This window comes from Medicago sativa, chromosome 4 (genome assembly GCF_051527215.1).
Source record: "Medicago sativa cultivar Bolivia chromosome 4, Bolivia_mono, whole genome shotgun sequence".
In the NCBI taxonomy this organism is placed as follows: Eukaryota; Viridiplantae; Streptophyta; class Magnoliopsida; order Fabales; family Fabaceae; genus Medicago; species Medicago sativa.
Genome location: NC_140752.1, coordinates 83,891,159 through 83,907,215, shown reverse-complemented (window position 1 = coordinate 83,907,215; position 16,057 = coordinate 83,891,159). Strand labels below are relative to the sequence as shown.

Genomic DNA, 16,057 nt, shown 5'->3' with positions numbered 1-16,057 from the left:
AATATTTTGCAATAGCATCTGCCATTTGGTTTTTTTTTTTCTTCAAGGATTAGAATCCTTTGTTCTTGATGAATTCTATGAATTGAAGCAACAGAGCATAACAATCAGGATCCAACTCCGCAGCTAACTTAGGAATCAAGAGTAGAGAGTTGCTCAATCTATCGGATCCAACTCATGGTAGACAGTTGATTTGTTTCAAAATGCATCTATAGTTTATTCTTGATGGGTTTATTTCTAGAAACTGTGAGCAATTGATTTTTCATGCAAAGTTACATAATTAGTCCCTTAAATTTATTTTAGATAACACTTTCGTCCTTTATCTTTTTTTGTCACGATTTAGTCCTTTATGTTATAAAATGACAATATCTTATCATTTTTTATGAGATTTTTTTAAAGAAATTTTATTTTCTAGGATTGTATGATGAAGATTTGCGCTTGTCTATGAGTTTGATGAATTTTTTTTTCATAAAAAAGGATAACTATGTTGTTATTTTATAACATAAAGGACTAAATCGTGACAAAAAAAAGATAAAGGACGAAAGTGTTACCTAAAATTAAGTTAAGGGACTGAGGCCCCGTTTGGATTGGCTTATTTTGAGCTTATGTGGGCTTATCTACTCCCATAAGCCTTTTTAAAGGTGTTTGGGTAAATAAATAAAAATAGCTTATCGTAGTTTCATAAGCTGCTTATGCCATATTTTAATAAGCCTAAATTTTCAGCTTACCCTCCGGCTTAACAAGGAGCTTATGAATTTATGTAACCTCCTTCGATTCTCTCTGGATCCACTTTTTCGAAACATATATTTTAATTATAATGTTAGTTATCTTTGGCGGTGCATGAGTAACAAAATTGTTATATGTTTATCTTAAGTAACACACGTAACTAAGATTTTTATTATTTTTTTAAAGGAAGTTTTTTATTATTTTTTTGTTACGTAACAAAATGAAACTGAATAAAAAAACAAACTTAACTTGTCATTTTTTTGGTAACAAACTGTACACTAATATCTATATATATGGTAAGTTTATTTACACCTCTAATGTTAATTTTGTCTTATATGAATATTGATATTTTTTTAAGGACGAATATTGATTATAATTAATATATTATAATATTGTTTTTTACATGTTGATTAATTTTATCAAAAAAAATCTTGATAATTGTGGTTCGATTCTTTGATTTTTTTGTTAAATTAAAAATATTTAAAATTTCGATAATTGCTTATGTAATGTCACATCCAAACACTTTAATTTATGTAAGTACATTTTAGTGTACATATCCAAACATAAATAGCTTATCAAGTATAAGAGCTTATGATGTAAGCTCCAATGTTATAAGCCCTAATGCCATAAGCGTCTATATAAGTTGTTTATCCAAACGGGGCCTAATTGTGTAATTTTGCCGATTTTTTAAGCCAGAATACTTAAGTACTTATAAAAGATTGATGGTCAGAAGGTAAAAGCTAAATTAAAAATTGTCTAGTTGTTAAGAAGTTCTTACCAGAGGAGTTTGGCGATTATCTCCTTGAACATTGTTAACCCTAACCATAAGATTTGAAGTTGGCGATTATCTCCTCGAACATTGTTAACCCTAACCCTAAGACTTAAGGTTGGCGATTATCTCCTTGAAGTTTCGAAAGTCAATATTAACCCTAGTCCTTAACTTAATAAGTTGTGAAAGTCATTTATATCCCTAGTCCTTAACTACACATGTGATTTAACTTTTTAAGTTTTTTTTGCTATACTCCTTAACTAAAAAACAACAAAGGTCATTTCTAACCCTAGTCCTTAAGTAAATAAGTGGTAGTCATTACTAACCCTATTCCTTAACTAATAACCCTTCAAAAGACATTTTAAGTTACTAATCATGTCTTTAAGTTTAAATGTTGTATTTTTTATGATGTTGATGAAGTAATTTTAACCAAAACTTTTTCGTTAATCAAAAAATTATATAAAAGTTTATTTAACTTTTCCTTTGTTATTTTTAACTTTACAAATTCTTTAAGTCAATAAAAATAGTTTGGTTGCCAATTCCAAGTTGCAAAAAGTTAATTATTTGGTTGCCAATTTCAAGTTGCAAAAGTCATTATTTGGTTGTCAATTCCAACTAGCTTATTATGCAGTTAATTATGATAAGTTTTTCTATCCTATGCAACAATGCAATGATAAGTTTTTCTATCCTATGCAACAATGCATAGGTTAAGCACCAATAAATGCACAATTTTTATCAACATAAATTGTCTCATTAACTAGTTTATTTAACTTTTTCTTTGTTATAAGTTTTATTTAAAAGTTTTTTCCGAAAATATTGACAATTATATAAAAGTTTTATTTAACTTTTTTCTTTGCTAATATTTAACTTTTTTCTTTGCTAAGTTTTATTTAAGTAAAAAATAATAGTTTGGTTGCTAATTCCAAGTTGCAAAAGTAATTATTTGGCTGCCAATTTCACTTCTACCGAGCCATGTTTCTTCTAATACATTTAATGCATTTAATCAATCATCTGTTTTGTTATTCTTGTTATCTTTCCCGTTCCATTTTAAATTGAAAATAAAAAAAACGGCCATATAAGATGAACTAAGGGGATGAACCATAAAATGAACTAAGAAGATGAACTAATAAATTTTAAATCAAGATGAACTAAGAAGATGAACTAATACATTTTAAATCAAAGACAATTCATAAGAAAGATAATCAAGGACAAAATTACAACTAAGAGGATGAAGATGAAGATGTCATTGACTTGCGATAAATTCGCAAACAGTTTTGATGACATCTCATTCTATCCTCAACATTTTGCATAATATCTCTTATAATGTTGAAGTTCTCTTTCAAATATATAACAACCACCAACATATGATTCAACAGAGCAACTCAAATATCTCCTTGATTCTTTTCCTTTTCTTCTTCACAAAGCTTCTCCACGGTATTCCAAAGTCTTTCAACCTCATCAAATGCATTCGCAACCCTATGTATCTCTTCATTGTCGGGTCCATTTTCTTGACGCCTAACAATGTTATTTGTAATGCATGTATTGCACTTTGAAAGCATAATATTGATCAAGAGCATTGTTAAGTAGATCAAAAATGGCAGTGGTCGATCTAAGAATGTGGGTATCCATGAAATGAGAATCAACAATGAGCGATTTCGAAAACTTGCAAACACACCTAAAATGTAGAGGATTTTCTGCCTCCACCCTCAAAAGGATCATTACTTCTGCTGGTAGAACCGCCATGTTTGAGTCTTGGTTAATTCTAAAATGCAATTTGAAGTCTGAAATTGACTTTTAATGGAAAAGATGTGATGGAAGGGATAGAGAGAGAACTATTGATATACTTATAACAATTGGCTTTTAATGGAAAAGATGTGATGGAATCGATATAAACATTCATGGAAAGGTGCAATCGGTTCAGATTATTAGTGGGAAGCGATATGACTGCTCTATAAGCACATTGAATTTCTAAAATGTGACTTTTTCAATGTGTCATAATTTCTTAGTGGTTGTTAATCAATTTTTCAATGTAATTACATTCAGTCATATTGTTAATTAAAAAATAATAAAAAACGCATATGTATTATTTTTTAAATAAATGGAACAATTGTTTATGATATTACTACTTAAAGTATGTGTTATTTTAAGGAAAAATATGTGGTCAAAAATATTTTTTTAAGGAAAATTATTTTAAGCAGTTTATTTCGTTCTAAATAATAATATTGAATTATATATTAAAAACATGAAGTTGGCGATACTCCTTGTAAGAGTCTTCATCACTTGTTTTTCTGCAACTTTTACGGGTTTAATTTTTTTGATATGGTCTTGGCATCTCAGGTACATATATATTATTCTTGTTTTACACCTTTTTTTATTAAACAACTTAGTGCTTTTAGGTGGGTGTAAATTAGCAGATATATATATATATGTGTGTGTGTGTGTGCGCGCGCGCGCGCTCACACGCGCGCATGGTTTAGTGGGTGGGTCGGTGCGCACGCGTGCGTGCGTGTGCTGAAATAATATTTAATATAGAAGTTATTTACCAATTGTTAGAGATCTTAAAATAACAAAATAATATTAAAATGATACAAATATAAATAAATTTTTTACTTTTATAAACTTTGATTACACACTACTTATCTTAATATATTTAGAACAGCCGACATCATATTAGATTTTTTTTTTTGGTGAAGCGACATCATATTAGATTGATAGGTATCTTAAGGCAAAAAGAATTTAAGGTTCAAATAACCAATAAAATAGCTGACATTGAAATTGAACTTGCAACATGAATTCTGACTCATCATTTTGATATCACCTGAGTTTCGAATGAATATTTTTATAAAATTTGATGAACGAAAATATTTTCAAAAAACAAAAAATGAGGTCTAATAAGGGGCCTAAAAAACTTGAGGGCCTAGAACCCTTGTTTTAGTGACAGCCCCCCTTAGGCCGACCCTATCAAAGACGAAGCCAATTAGATCACCAACCTTTTGATATTACGTGTATCTTGGGTTTTTTTTTTTGGAGAAAGCTTTTTATTCTTGAATTAATTTTGACATGTTTTATTTTGCCTTCAAATTTAATTTTTTAGTTAATAATAAACGTTGAAGTTTTGATAATAAAATTAACTTTTTTTTTTTTGATAAGCAAGGAGAGAGGACAGGCATCAGGAGACATCATCGACATCCCAACTAGGTTGGCACCCCGAGCTACCTCTATCCTATGCCGCCAAACTCGAAAAATTTATTTAAAAAAGGGGGAAAAGATATTTACAAAAGGTGGGGGGACTATACCAAAACCCACCAAAAAAAGAGAGCAGAAAACAGAAAAAGCAACAGAGAAACAAATAAACAGCCCAAAAATAGATTAAGGGAATCTATAATTAGGTAACCCACATTTGTCCCTATAAGAATCAATCTTCACCTCATCTGGAAGATTGTCAAGCCAAATCTCACCAACAATGGAGTGACCCAAAGCAGCCAACTTATCTGCACAACAGTTTCCTTCACGGTTGAGTGTCACCTCGTGCACGAGATTTGGAAGGCTGCTTTGATAAAACATGTTGTACCTTAAGTTTTTGCTTATGATTTCGTGTAAAAACAGGCATGAAACCAGCAGCTGCTTCAGCTGCTGATCTTGCATCATAATCCCGGACTCTTTCCCACAAATCTAAACCATGTTGGATATTCTTGCTAGGATGAACCTCTTGTCTTTGCAAAATAACCACATTCTGATCCTTTACCGAGGGCATACCTCCATCAACCACACTTGAAGCTTCGGTAACCATAGATGTTTTTAGTGCTTGTGAACCAGCAAGTACATCATCTGTACCCTCTAGCGACCCATCAGAATTCTCAATTGTAACAATTGGAGGATCAATGAGAGAAATATCATGGTCTTGGAAATCAGCCGACACCTCATGCATGTCATCATGCTCAACAGGGGATGGTCTTGCAACACTCTCACGAGCACCCTTGGGACTCTCCATAAAATTAACTTTTACATTTAAATTTATTGTTAAATTTACTTTCAGACGAAAATATACAAATATAAATTATTTTACTTTCAATTTTTTTTAACCAGAAACAATTCATTCACTATTTGCAACAATATTTTCTCCCGAATTTGAAGTCTACAAAATAAAAAGTTATTTATGTTTCAAAAAAATAAAATAAAAAGTTATTTATAAACACTTGTCATTTTATCCTATTTAGCTCTTTAAAACATATAAAACAGAAAGAGTTGGACATCGTACTAATAGTAGCCAACCAGTCTAACCACATAAAATGGTTTTGTCAAAGTAAAACACAGGAAGTTGAACTAACTTAAGACTGCAAATGCTTTTATTATTCTCCAAACTACCCTGCTTCAAATCTCTTATACACTATATAAGACCCTCCACTATCCCTTTGCTTTTTATAAAATCCAAAAGCAATATATAAATCTATTCCTTGACTCCTACAATTCATCAAAATGGCATCAAGCAAATCCTTGATCATAGCTTTACTTCTTGTTGTGACAATGTCAAGCATGAACCTAGAAGCCAGGGGCGGATCTAGACATTTCATATTAGTGTGGCAAATTTTTTAAAGAAACTACAATACAATTATACTAAAACCATCTCCCACAAAGTGATCCCCACCATAATTAGACATATTTTTAAACAAAAAACATGGCAAACAAAATGCTAGGTTTTTAGATTCACTATATTCAAGCCAATCATACAAATTAAACCAATTCTTGTTAAATCGACGTCTTGTTCCACGAAAATCAGACCAAGGATAAACAAAGTTGCTAGGAGGTTGACGACGACGAATTTTCAAGTAAGCTTTACGTACCTCATCTTGGATGTCAGGATGATAGCTTGAAATTGGAGGCCTAATTCCTCGATCCGTTTCCAACAATTTATAATCAACAACTTTAACACCCTCATTGGTCGAGTTGGGAGCAATATCCGTAGTCGAAGAACTAGCTTTGTCTCTAGACAACACATGGAAGAATTTCTTCATCCTATAAACACCATTGTACAATAATCAATTATCATAAACAAACAATTTTTAACTTGTATTATTAATAAAACAAAACAAACAAAGTCATAAAACTCGGCACCGACAGTAGCAAAATAAACAAAGAAAATGATGAATTGTTAAACTTGCACATACAGGTTGAAATCACAGTTCACATCACCCTAAAGTTGCTTAAATTCAAACGGCAAATGGCAGAGTAGGCCACACACATCAAAGGCCTAAATTGAATTTTAAGATTGGGCCTATCAAAGGAACAAATAACGTGAGAATTAGAATGTGGCAGTAAGTAATGTTTCTTTTCATTGCAGTACCATGTCAATAATTTCATTGATTGCAAAACAACATAAAATCTCCAATTCAAACCCTAAAAAAACCCCAATTCTTAATTCACAATTCTAAAACCCTAAAAAAGCAATTGTAGAATGAATGAGAAAGTAGAGAATTAATCAATTGACTATTTCACTTACCTTGGCTTAGACTTAGAGTGAGAACTGAGAGATACACTAGATTTGAAGAAGGAGTGAAGAGAGAAAATGATGCTGCTAACTGATGAGAGGGGAAGAAGGAGAGGTTTGTTTGTTTGTTGTGAGAACAAAGGCGATTGTGAATTGTGATTTGTGAGAAGAGAAGAAGAAACCGATTGTTTGTGAGAGTAGAGAAGAGGAGAAGAAACAACGCGTTTTGTTTTGTTTGTCTTGTTTTCCAATTTTCACTCTCCTTCCCGTGCCTTATGTTTATGCATATAAAAAAAAAAAAAAATAGGCTAGAATCTGGTGTGGCAGCTGCCACACCATGTTTCACTCTACAGACGCCCATGCTAGAAGCTCGTCATCTTTTGCAAACAACAACACAACCGAATTTGCCTAGCATTCCCACTTTGCCAAAACCAACAACATTGCCACCATTGCCTTCAATTCCAACTTTGCCTCAAGGAAATCTTCCTCCATTGCCTACCATTCCATCATCTCTTTCTAAGTTCACTATGCCACCACTTCCTAGCTTGCCTGCCAATCTTCCAACACTTCCATCTCTCAACATTCTACCATTGCCAGCAGCTGCTTCACTTCCCAACATTCCTTCAATCCCTACCACTTTCCCATCCATCCCATTTCTCTCCCCACCACCTTCAACCTCTAGCCCTTAAACACTTCTACAATTGTTATCTTTGCATTCAATAAGCATTGCATCATGTCTTTATTGTGTGTGATGAAATTATAAGAGGTTATGATGATAGTTGTATGGTGTGTGAAAAGTCTTTGAATTTTTTTTTCCTACTTATCAGTTTGGGTTATTGCTTGTACTTTATTTTTTGAAGGGACTATTACTTTTACTTGTACTTTTGAATTTATATTATTGATTTTTTTATTTGAAGGATTATATTATTGATGTTGAATTACATAGTTAGATACAACTATGATATCTACTATTTTGATCTCTTATAGCTGCAAATAATGCAATTAGTTCATGATGGATAATTTCGACAGGTGTGTCAAATTTTACCAAGTATAATGATAAATAGAGTATCGTCGCTACAATAATTGTGGTTAAATATCAACTAATACAAAAGACATCACTATATAAATATGATAGCAATTAAATCTATCAAAATAACAACAATGAAATACTCCAAAAAAAAACAACAATAGAATACAATATTTTTTAGTTTTTTTTTTCCAAAAAAATTGACAATAACAATAATTTTGTTTGGATAAAAAATTCACCAAAGACAAATATATTATAAAAATAAATATTTTTATTTAATGAAAAATGTCACTTATTACCACCACCATCACCTCTAGTATTTGTCTCCGCATACCACCATCACCGTTAGTATTTGTCTCCGCGGAACACCATCTTCAACCACCGTGTGCCACCTTCCATCACCACTTTAAAAATAGTTATTGAAGTTATTAATAAATTATATTATTTAAATATTTTTAAAAATTAAAAAATATTGATAAAAGAAATTATTTTTATTATAATTTGAATTTATAGACGGAATCCATCCATTGAGAAGATGATAATGAATAATTTTCATGTATCGTGGCCGGATAATATTTGATATTTTTAAATAAATCTAGTTGATTATAAATTGATTAATGGTATGTCAAAAAAATAAAATAAATTGATTAATGGATTTTTTTCAATCAATTAATTGGATATTAAAAAGCATAAATTGAATTTAAACAAAATATGTAATTGAGCATACAATATATTTTTATGAAAACTCTGCACAAAATATTATAAATAATTATTTAATTTTTTAAGAAAAAAGAAGGGAAAATGGGGACGCAGAGTTTGTTGGGAGCAACAAGAACGGTAGTGGCAATAAGGGATTGGAGTTGTTGTTGTTGCGAATCCATAAATACAATAACAATCAGGAAAAAATCCACCACCGTCTCTGGTTTCTCATTATCATCAACGACAAGAAGATCCTCTTCATTGTACTGTCGTTGGTCTCCATTAACGACAATACTCTCTTCTTCTTCTTCTTCAATGTCGTCTTACGACAAGGAACTCGCTGCTGCTAAGAAAGCTGCCACTCTCGCTGCTCGTCTTTGCCAGGCATGTCAATAACCCTAAATCAACAACATCAAATGCTTATAGTATTTTATTATTAATCCTTTTGGATTTTGATTTTCTTTCTTGTTTTCTTCAGAAAGTACAAAAGGCTCTTCTTCAATCTGATGTTCACTCTAAATCAGACAAAAGTCCTGTCACTGTTGCTGATTATGGTTAGTACTATAAATTGTTTTTAAGAGATTATGGGAATAAGCTGAAAACAACTTACATGTCATAAGTTGTTTCATACACTCTTCCAAACAATCTTACAACTGTTTATGCTAGTAGATATGCTCAAATAACTCAATTCAAGTTTGTCTGAAATATAACTTGTGTGATTTGTGTACATTTGGTTGACAGGTTCACAGGTCTTGGTCAGCTTGATGCTTCAGAGAGAGCTTCCTTCTCAACCATTTTCATTAGTAGCCGAGGAGGTGAAATTTTAACTTTTTTACAAATTTCTTGGACATGCAGAATCTTATTTCTTTTCTTAAAATTCAGTGTTTAAACTCTATTAGGATTCAGGGGATCTTCGTAAGGAAAGTGGTCAGGATACATTGAAGCGCATTACAGATCTTGTCAATGATACTCTCGCTAATGAAGGATCAGATAACTTTTCTACTTTAACAACAGATGATGTGCTTAAGGCTATTGATAATGGTAAGTCTGAAGGTGGTTCCGTTGGTCGACACTGGGTTTTGGATCCAATAGATGGTACTAAAGGGTATGTTTTTTTCTTTAAACAAAAAATCGTTGCGCAGACTGAAAATCGTATTCTTAGTTGCTAAGTAGCTCTTGCTTGTCTGATGCCGTTATAGGTTTGTAAGAGGAGACCAATATGCCATAGCATTAGCTCTGCTAGATCAAGGGAAAGTTGTATTGGGTGTATTGGCTTGTCCAAATCTTCCACTGGCAACCATTAGCCATAATCAGCAGCATTCTTCTTCTAATGAAGTTGGTTGTCTTTTCTTTGCCAAAGTTGGCAATGGAACATATATGCAAGCATTGGATGGTTCTACACAAACTAAGGTTGTGCTTATAGAATGCTGTCTTACTTGAAACTTTTGCTTATATCCTCGACAGTTGCATTATGACCAATTGCCATCCAGGTGAATGTTAGTACCGTTGATAATCCAGAAGAAGCGTCATTTTTTGAATCTTATGAAGCTGCACACTCTTCTCATGACTTGTCTAGCACTATTGCAGAAGTAATGCTATCTCTATTGTCAACCATTTTCCCCCTTTATCATTATTTTTGTCTTACTTCTTGCATTTTTAGTTTTAATCTGCACACATTCCTTTAACATTATCACTTCATGAACAGAAACTCGGGGTCAAAGCACCACCAGTCAGAATTGACAGCCAGGCTAAATACGGAGCTCTGTCCAGAGGAGACGGGGCTATATATTTGCGTTTCCCCAACAAAGGATACCGTGAAAAAATATGGGATCATGCTGCTGGCTGTATTGTTGTGAGCGGTGCGTTTCTTCCTTTCATGTCTTTTTGATTAAAAATTGTTTCCTTTCACCCCATCTTTCAGCTAGTGTGTTCAAGAAATTGGCCCATCTTTTCTCAATAAGCATGCTACACTTAAAGTAAGTGACGATAACGAACCAGATTTAGGACTTGTCTGGTTTTGCTCCTTGTTATGAAAATTGTTCTATAAACAATTTTAAAATTTAGTTTTGAAAAAACCCAAAAGAATCATGTTTGGTAAAAGTAATTTGAAAACAGTTTTACTGTTTAGAAGTGAGAACATAAAAAAATTGCGTGATGAATTTGTTTTGAGAAGTGAGAACACGGTTGAAAATGGATGGTGACAGCAGCAATGGTGAGTGGTGCCTGGCGGAAGTCGAGACAGCAATGGAGGCTGTTGGGCAGCATAGGTTGTCGGGTGGCGGAAATGGTGGATGTTATAGGACATTGAAATTTGAAACAGATGGTGGAGGGTGACAGATCGTAATGAGGGAAGTGGTGGAGAGTGTTGGGAAGTGATGGTAGTGACTAGTGATGGAGGGTGTCAGGCAACGAAAGAAACAGTGGATAGTGTCGGGTACTGGCAGTGACAGTAGAAGGTGTTGGGTTACCGCGATAACACAGCCACTCAAACACGTTAAAAAAAAACAGTTAAATGGGTTTGGTATTTATCAAGATTCAAGACCATCAAAGTATAGATTTATGTATGGGCTGGATTCAGTATGTAAAGATCTAGTCTCTTTTCAAATCCTTATAGGTTAAGTTATTTGGAATATATTTTACGAATTATTTTACCAAAAATGTTTTGATCAATTAATTTTTTCTTTCTAGTAGTTATGAGATTATACTTTACATAATTTAAGGCATTCTGCAACTTTTTCAAATTATTTTTCTGGATTTTAGTAGTATTGCACTATAAGAATCTAGAGTATGATGCCAAGGAACTCTACATGTGAAGTTAACACTAATTTTTGTCCTTCTTTGTTGATAAGTTATAAGCCATTTCCATTTGTTCTCTTACACAAATGTTGATTACCAAATCCTTATTGGTTCTTCTTTAATTTATGTTAGAAGCCTGAATTTTGTTATCTTAAACATCATAATATTGCTTACAGAATCGAGCCACTCTCCGTTTAACTTTCAATAAGCCTTCAGTATGTCTTCTTTACTAGTTACTATACACCATTTGGCATATTTTCTTTATATATGATCACAATGTCATTCATGCTAAATCATTAGAAACAAAAGGTAGATGGGTATTCTATGATTTAAGTAAGGATCTGCTGTGAAGTTGATTTGGAGCACCAAACTGTTGTGGCTTTGTGGTGATTATTTTTCTAGACTCTGGAGCTAGTTTAGTGTCTTGGAATTTATTTGTAGTAATGATTTTTAACACCTTGAAGGGAAGTAGAAAATGCTTTCAAGAAAACAAGTGTCAGGCTATAAGTTGAAACTGATAGTGCAGAAATTTATGTGGCTAGGATTAATGTTTCTATGCTTGAGATTGGAGCAGAAAATTGCGTCTTCCGTTAACATGTTGCTATATTTAGTTCCTGTACAGTAAAAACAAGTCCGTGTCTTCTACTTCTAATCTTGTATACATGATTGTTTAACTTTGACAATTGTACTTCTACAGAAGCTGGAGGTATTGTCTCAGATGCTGCCGGAAACCCTTTGGACTTCTCAAAAGGAAAGTTTCTTGATGTTGATACTGGTATTATTGTTACAAACCAGAACTTGATGCCTTCACTTTTGAGAGCAGTTAAAGAATCACTCAATGAGAAAGCATCATCCTTGTGATATCCGTCAAGCGCATGATTCTACTACTGAGTTTCCTCATTTTGTTGTCAGCCAGTTAGTTATATGAACCTTCCCCTCGATTGTGCTACATTTCATACGCGATCTGATGAAGTTAAGCATATGACTGGACTTCCTCCAACACTTTATTTAAATCATATATCTGTTCTGCTTTTCGCGTGTACTGTCTTGAAGATTCTTGTAATTTAAGCTTGAGTTGGAGGTTCTTTTTCTTCTTGCAAGTACTTTTTTCCTCCTAACTTTCTTTTCTATTAATAGATATTTTTATATGAAACTTGGTTTGATATTTAATAACCTTAAATTTTTTGAATGTTATTAGGATAGCAAAGAAAGGTTGGCAGTGACAACATACACCCTCCGGTCACTAATATAAGCAAAAATTCACTTTTTAGATACATTCAATTAATGATGTATGTGGTCTTTATTATATGTCACATACATCATTAATTGAATGTATTTAAAAAATGGATTTTTGCTTATATTAGTGACCGGAGGGTGTATGTATCTAAAGTTTGTTTCGTAGCTAGTAACTTTGAAGCTTGCAATTATCAACTCTTGAATATGACTTGAAATATAGTGATTATTTATTATGCCGTGGATATTTCTTGTAAAAAATAAATAATAGATCAATATAAAGTTCTTGTAAAAAATTTGTATTTGTAAATTAAAAAATTTACTTAAAATGGATGATTTTCGTCTCTCATGAGGTTAAACAACTGTTTTTTTAGAGGACTAAACAAGTTGTCCATATAAAAAGTAAAACATGGATTAAATATAAAATTTATGTAAGAATTAAACAAATATTTTAATATGTAATGACTAGAAATATATTTAATCCAAAAATTAATACATGCGAGTGTTGTGCTTGGCTTGAAGTGTTGATGCAAGTGGTTAAAGTGTTGATCCATTTATGCAAGCGACTATAAATTCTTGCGAATGAGACATATCAAATATACAATGTTCCACTTTTCCTTTTATATATGAACATTTGTGATGTGTGATGTGTATATGCGTACAAGATTACTATATATCTGCAATTGTTTCTTTTCTTTTCTTGTAGAATATAAAATTGAATTATGCTTTTACAGTGTCAAACGAGAGTATCTTACCCGTGTGTAAAACAAATAAAAAATGTTCATTGATATAGGAGAGCATGAGAACGAAATGGGTGATGGAAATTTAGGTCAGTGGGCCATGATATGGGACAAGGTATGGAGTTTGGAATATGCTAAATATTTGATAAAATCAAAGAGCATATCCATATATCTATTTGATTTTTTTTTTTGGGAATATATCTACTTGAAATATGGTTAGGCCTAACTCCGCGACATTTTTTTTTTTGAAGGAGCCTAACTCCGTGACATTGATTTTCGTTACTCTAAGTACTGTAATATGCCAGGGTCGTTCGGTTGGGTGTGTTAAGGTAAACTGTCAAAATTTAATTATTACAGTATTATGAGATTGCTTGAGGATAAAAATTTCCACTTTAGTATTTTACTTACGAAACAATCTTGCGTTGACAAACAAAATGTTCCATCGGTGGGTGTACTTGAAATAAAGCTACTATTTTTTAGTAGCATCGGGTACATTACATAAAATAAGAGATGGGGGAACCTCTAAGTACTGTAATATGCCAGGGTCGTTCGGTTGGGTGTGTTAAGGTAAACTGTCAAAATTTAATTATTACAGTATTATGAGATTGCTTGAGGATAAAAATTTCCACTTTAGTATTTTACTTACGAAACAATCTTGCGTTGACAAACAAAATGTTCCATCGGTGGGTGTACTTGAAATAAAGCTACTGTTTTTTAGTAGCATCGGGTACATTACATAAAATAAGAGATGGGGGAACAAGTGTGAAACAGTATTAAAATGTTGAAAAGCCAGCCTAGAAGAAGTATAACAATGATATGGTATTGTGGTATTGTAAAATTGCAACAAATCTGAACCTATAACATACTATCGTATATATTGTAAAATTGCAACACCTATAACATACTATCCAAAATGAATCAGTGAACTTTTTTACTACTACTATTTTTTACTGCTACTAAATATGTGTTTGGTTTGGCGCTTTCCATAATTGATTTTGATATAATTGACTTTTAAATAATTGATTTTGACTAAAAGTGGGTTGAATGTGAATTGATTTATGTTTAAATATACCCGCTCAAAAGTGATTCTTATGAGTTGATATTGTTTGGATAGTTTGGTTAATCAAAATTGATTTTGAATGTATAATATCATTTTAATTGTATATAAAACTAAATATCTCATTCTCATTTTGGATAATTATTTCAACTTATCTAAAATCATAAATGGATATTTATTGGTTCACAAAATCATTTTAAAATAATATTAATTTATAAGAGTTTTTTTAAATATTTTATTTTATCAATTAAGTTTTTTTTTTAATAGAATATAAGAATTTTCAAAGGGTGTAAGAACATTCAAAATCAAATAATAATTTTATCCACTGTAGAAGAAAACATATATTAATACTAGTTTATAATATGGGATATGATCAAATGACACTAAGGTGTCATGTTAAATTTGACACCAAATCTTAACCATTAATCCAACTTTAATCCGACGTCTCTTATCAATTAATTAAATGTTCACATGCTTGATCAAATGATCAAAATTTTAATTTTAGAAATAATTTATTCTTTATTCTCTTGATTAATTATTTGCCAAAAATTCTCTGATGATGTTATTATGGTTCCTTATCACTATTCACTGCATCATCCTTTTTTTTAGGACTTATCATCCTTATTTCTTTATTCCTATTGACTTTTTAAATTTTTATTGTTCTTAGAAGAAGCCAAAGAAAGTTGATTTATAAAGAGTACTAGGGATAATGAATGAACGATCACACCCAAAATTAAAAAGAACATATGCTGCTAAACAAAAGCAAAGCATAATTGCTAAGACACCTAATACAAGAATATTAGCAGCATTTTGTCAAAAAAAATAATATTAGCAACATGAACTCAAGAATAATATCATCCAACAAATGAAAGAGTAGCCAATACTAACAAATAACAGGATAAAAAGATAATCCAACAAAATTAGTAAACATAATCTCTAAATAAAAAATAATAAGGAGAAATCAAATGACAGTCATCTACATATATTGGTTCAAAATATAATGAAAATGGTAAGTAATTAACCAAGAAAAGAAAGAATAAATTATTTCTAAAACTAAAATTTGGATCATTTAAACAAGAATGTGAGCATTTAATAAATTGATGAGAGACGTCAGATTAAAATTAGATTAATGGTTAGATTTGGTGTGAAATTAGTGTGATTTGATCCTATCTATTGTAATAAAATAATGGAAGCACAGCTAAACAAATTAGAGAGCAACATATTTCAGGGTGAAGCCAACCAAACAAAATCGATAATTGCCGCAGAGCTTCAGCTAGAATCATTTAAACAAGAACCGCGGTGAAGGCGCAAAGGTGAGTCTATGGGTTAAAAACCAAACAGGTAATTAATGTAATAACTTTTATGTAGCATGAGCATGACTGCATGAGCACTTGTAATCGAATACTCTTTTTTTTTTTTTGAAAGATTGTAATCGAATACTCTTATGTAATTTTGGGTTTGTCATGTTTACGTGACACCGACAAATGTGTTCCCAATCAACTCTGTTATTTTCGTATATGTATACGAG

The 16,057-nt window shown here is 31.8% G+C and overlaps 2 protein-coding genes across 3 annotated transcripts; both read left to right on the top strand.

The window, feature by feature from the left end:
- The first annotated feature begins 5,919 nt into the window (after positions 1 to 5,919).
- LOC146932890 (uncharacterized) lies at positions 5,920 to 7,782 on the top strand. The gene is made up of 2 exons (XM_085704578.1): positions 5,920 to 6,044; positions 7,344 to 7,782. The coding sequence occupies exons 1-2, from the start codon at positions 5,969 to 5,971 to the stop codon at positions 7,664 to 7,666; spliced, it is 399 nt and encodes a 132-aa protein (XP_085560704.1). The 5' UTR covers positions 5,920 to 5,968; the 3' UTR covers positions 7,667 to 7,782.
- Positions 7,783 to 8,800: 1,018 nt separating this feature from the next.
- SAL1 (SAL1 phosphatase-like protein) lies at positions 8,801 to 12,652 on the top strand. Of its 2 annotated transcripts, none has more exons than XM_085704576.1 (8): positions 8,801 to 9,087; positions 9,182 to 9,257; positions 9,445 to 9,518; positions 9,603 to 9,808; positions 9,903 to 10,113; positions 10,194 to 10,292; positions 10,409 to 10,562; positions 12,197 to 12,652. In XM_085704576.1, exons 1-8 carry the CDS (start codon positions 8,806 to 8,808, stop codon positions 12,358 to 12,360), a joined length of 1,266 nt encoding a protein of 421 aa, XP_085560702.1. In that variant the 5' UTR covers positions 8,801 to 8,805; the 3' UTR covers positions 12,361 to 12,652. The 2 variants fall into 2 exon arrangements, with proteins under 2 accessions (XP_085560702.1, XP_085560703.1); XM_085704577.1 differs by having other exon boundaries at positions 8,801 to 9,091; positions 9,186 to 9,257.
- Positions 12,653 to 16,057: the final 3,405 nt, after the last annotated feature.

What these genes read in the sequence shown, in the direction of transcription:
- LOC146932890 (XM_085704578.1), top strand. Translation starts at nt 5,969, where the DNA reads ATGGCATCAAGCAAATCCTTGATCATAGCTTTACTTCTTGTTGTGACA. An exon ending in CATGAACCTAGAAGCCAGGG is followed by an intron (nt 6,045 to 7,343) that starts GCGGATCTAGAC and finishes CGCCCATGCTAG; the next exon opens with AAGCTCGTCATCTTTTGCAA.
- SAL1 (XM_085704576.1), top strand. Translation starts at nt 8,806, where the DNA reads ATGGGGACGCAGAGTTTGTTGGGAGCAACAAGAACGGTAGTGGCAATA. An exon ending in TCGCTGCTCGTCTTTGCCAG is followed by an intron (nt 9,088 to 9,181) that starts GCATGTCAATAA and finishes TGTTTTCTTCAG; the next exon opens with AAAGTACAAAAGGCTCTTCT. An exon ending in TGTCACTGTTGCTGATTATG is followed by an intron (nt 9,258 to 9,444) that starts GTTAGTACTATA and finishes TTTGGTTGACAG; the next exon opens with GTTCACAGGTCTTGGTCAGC.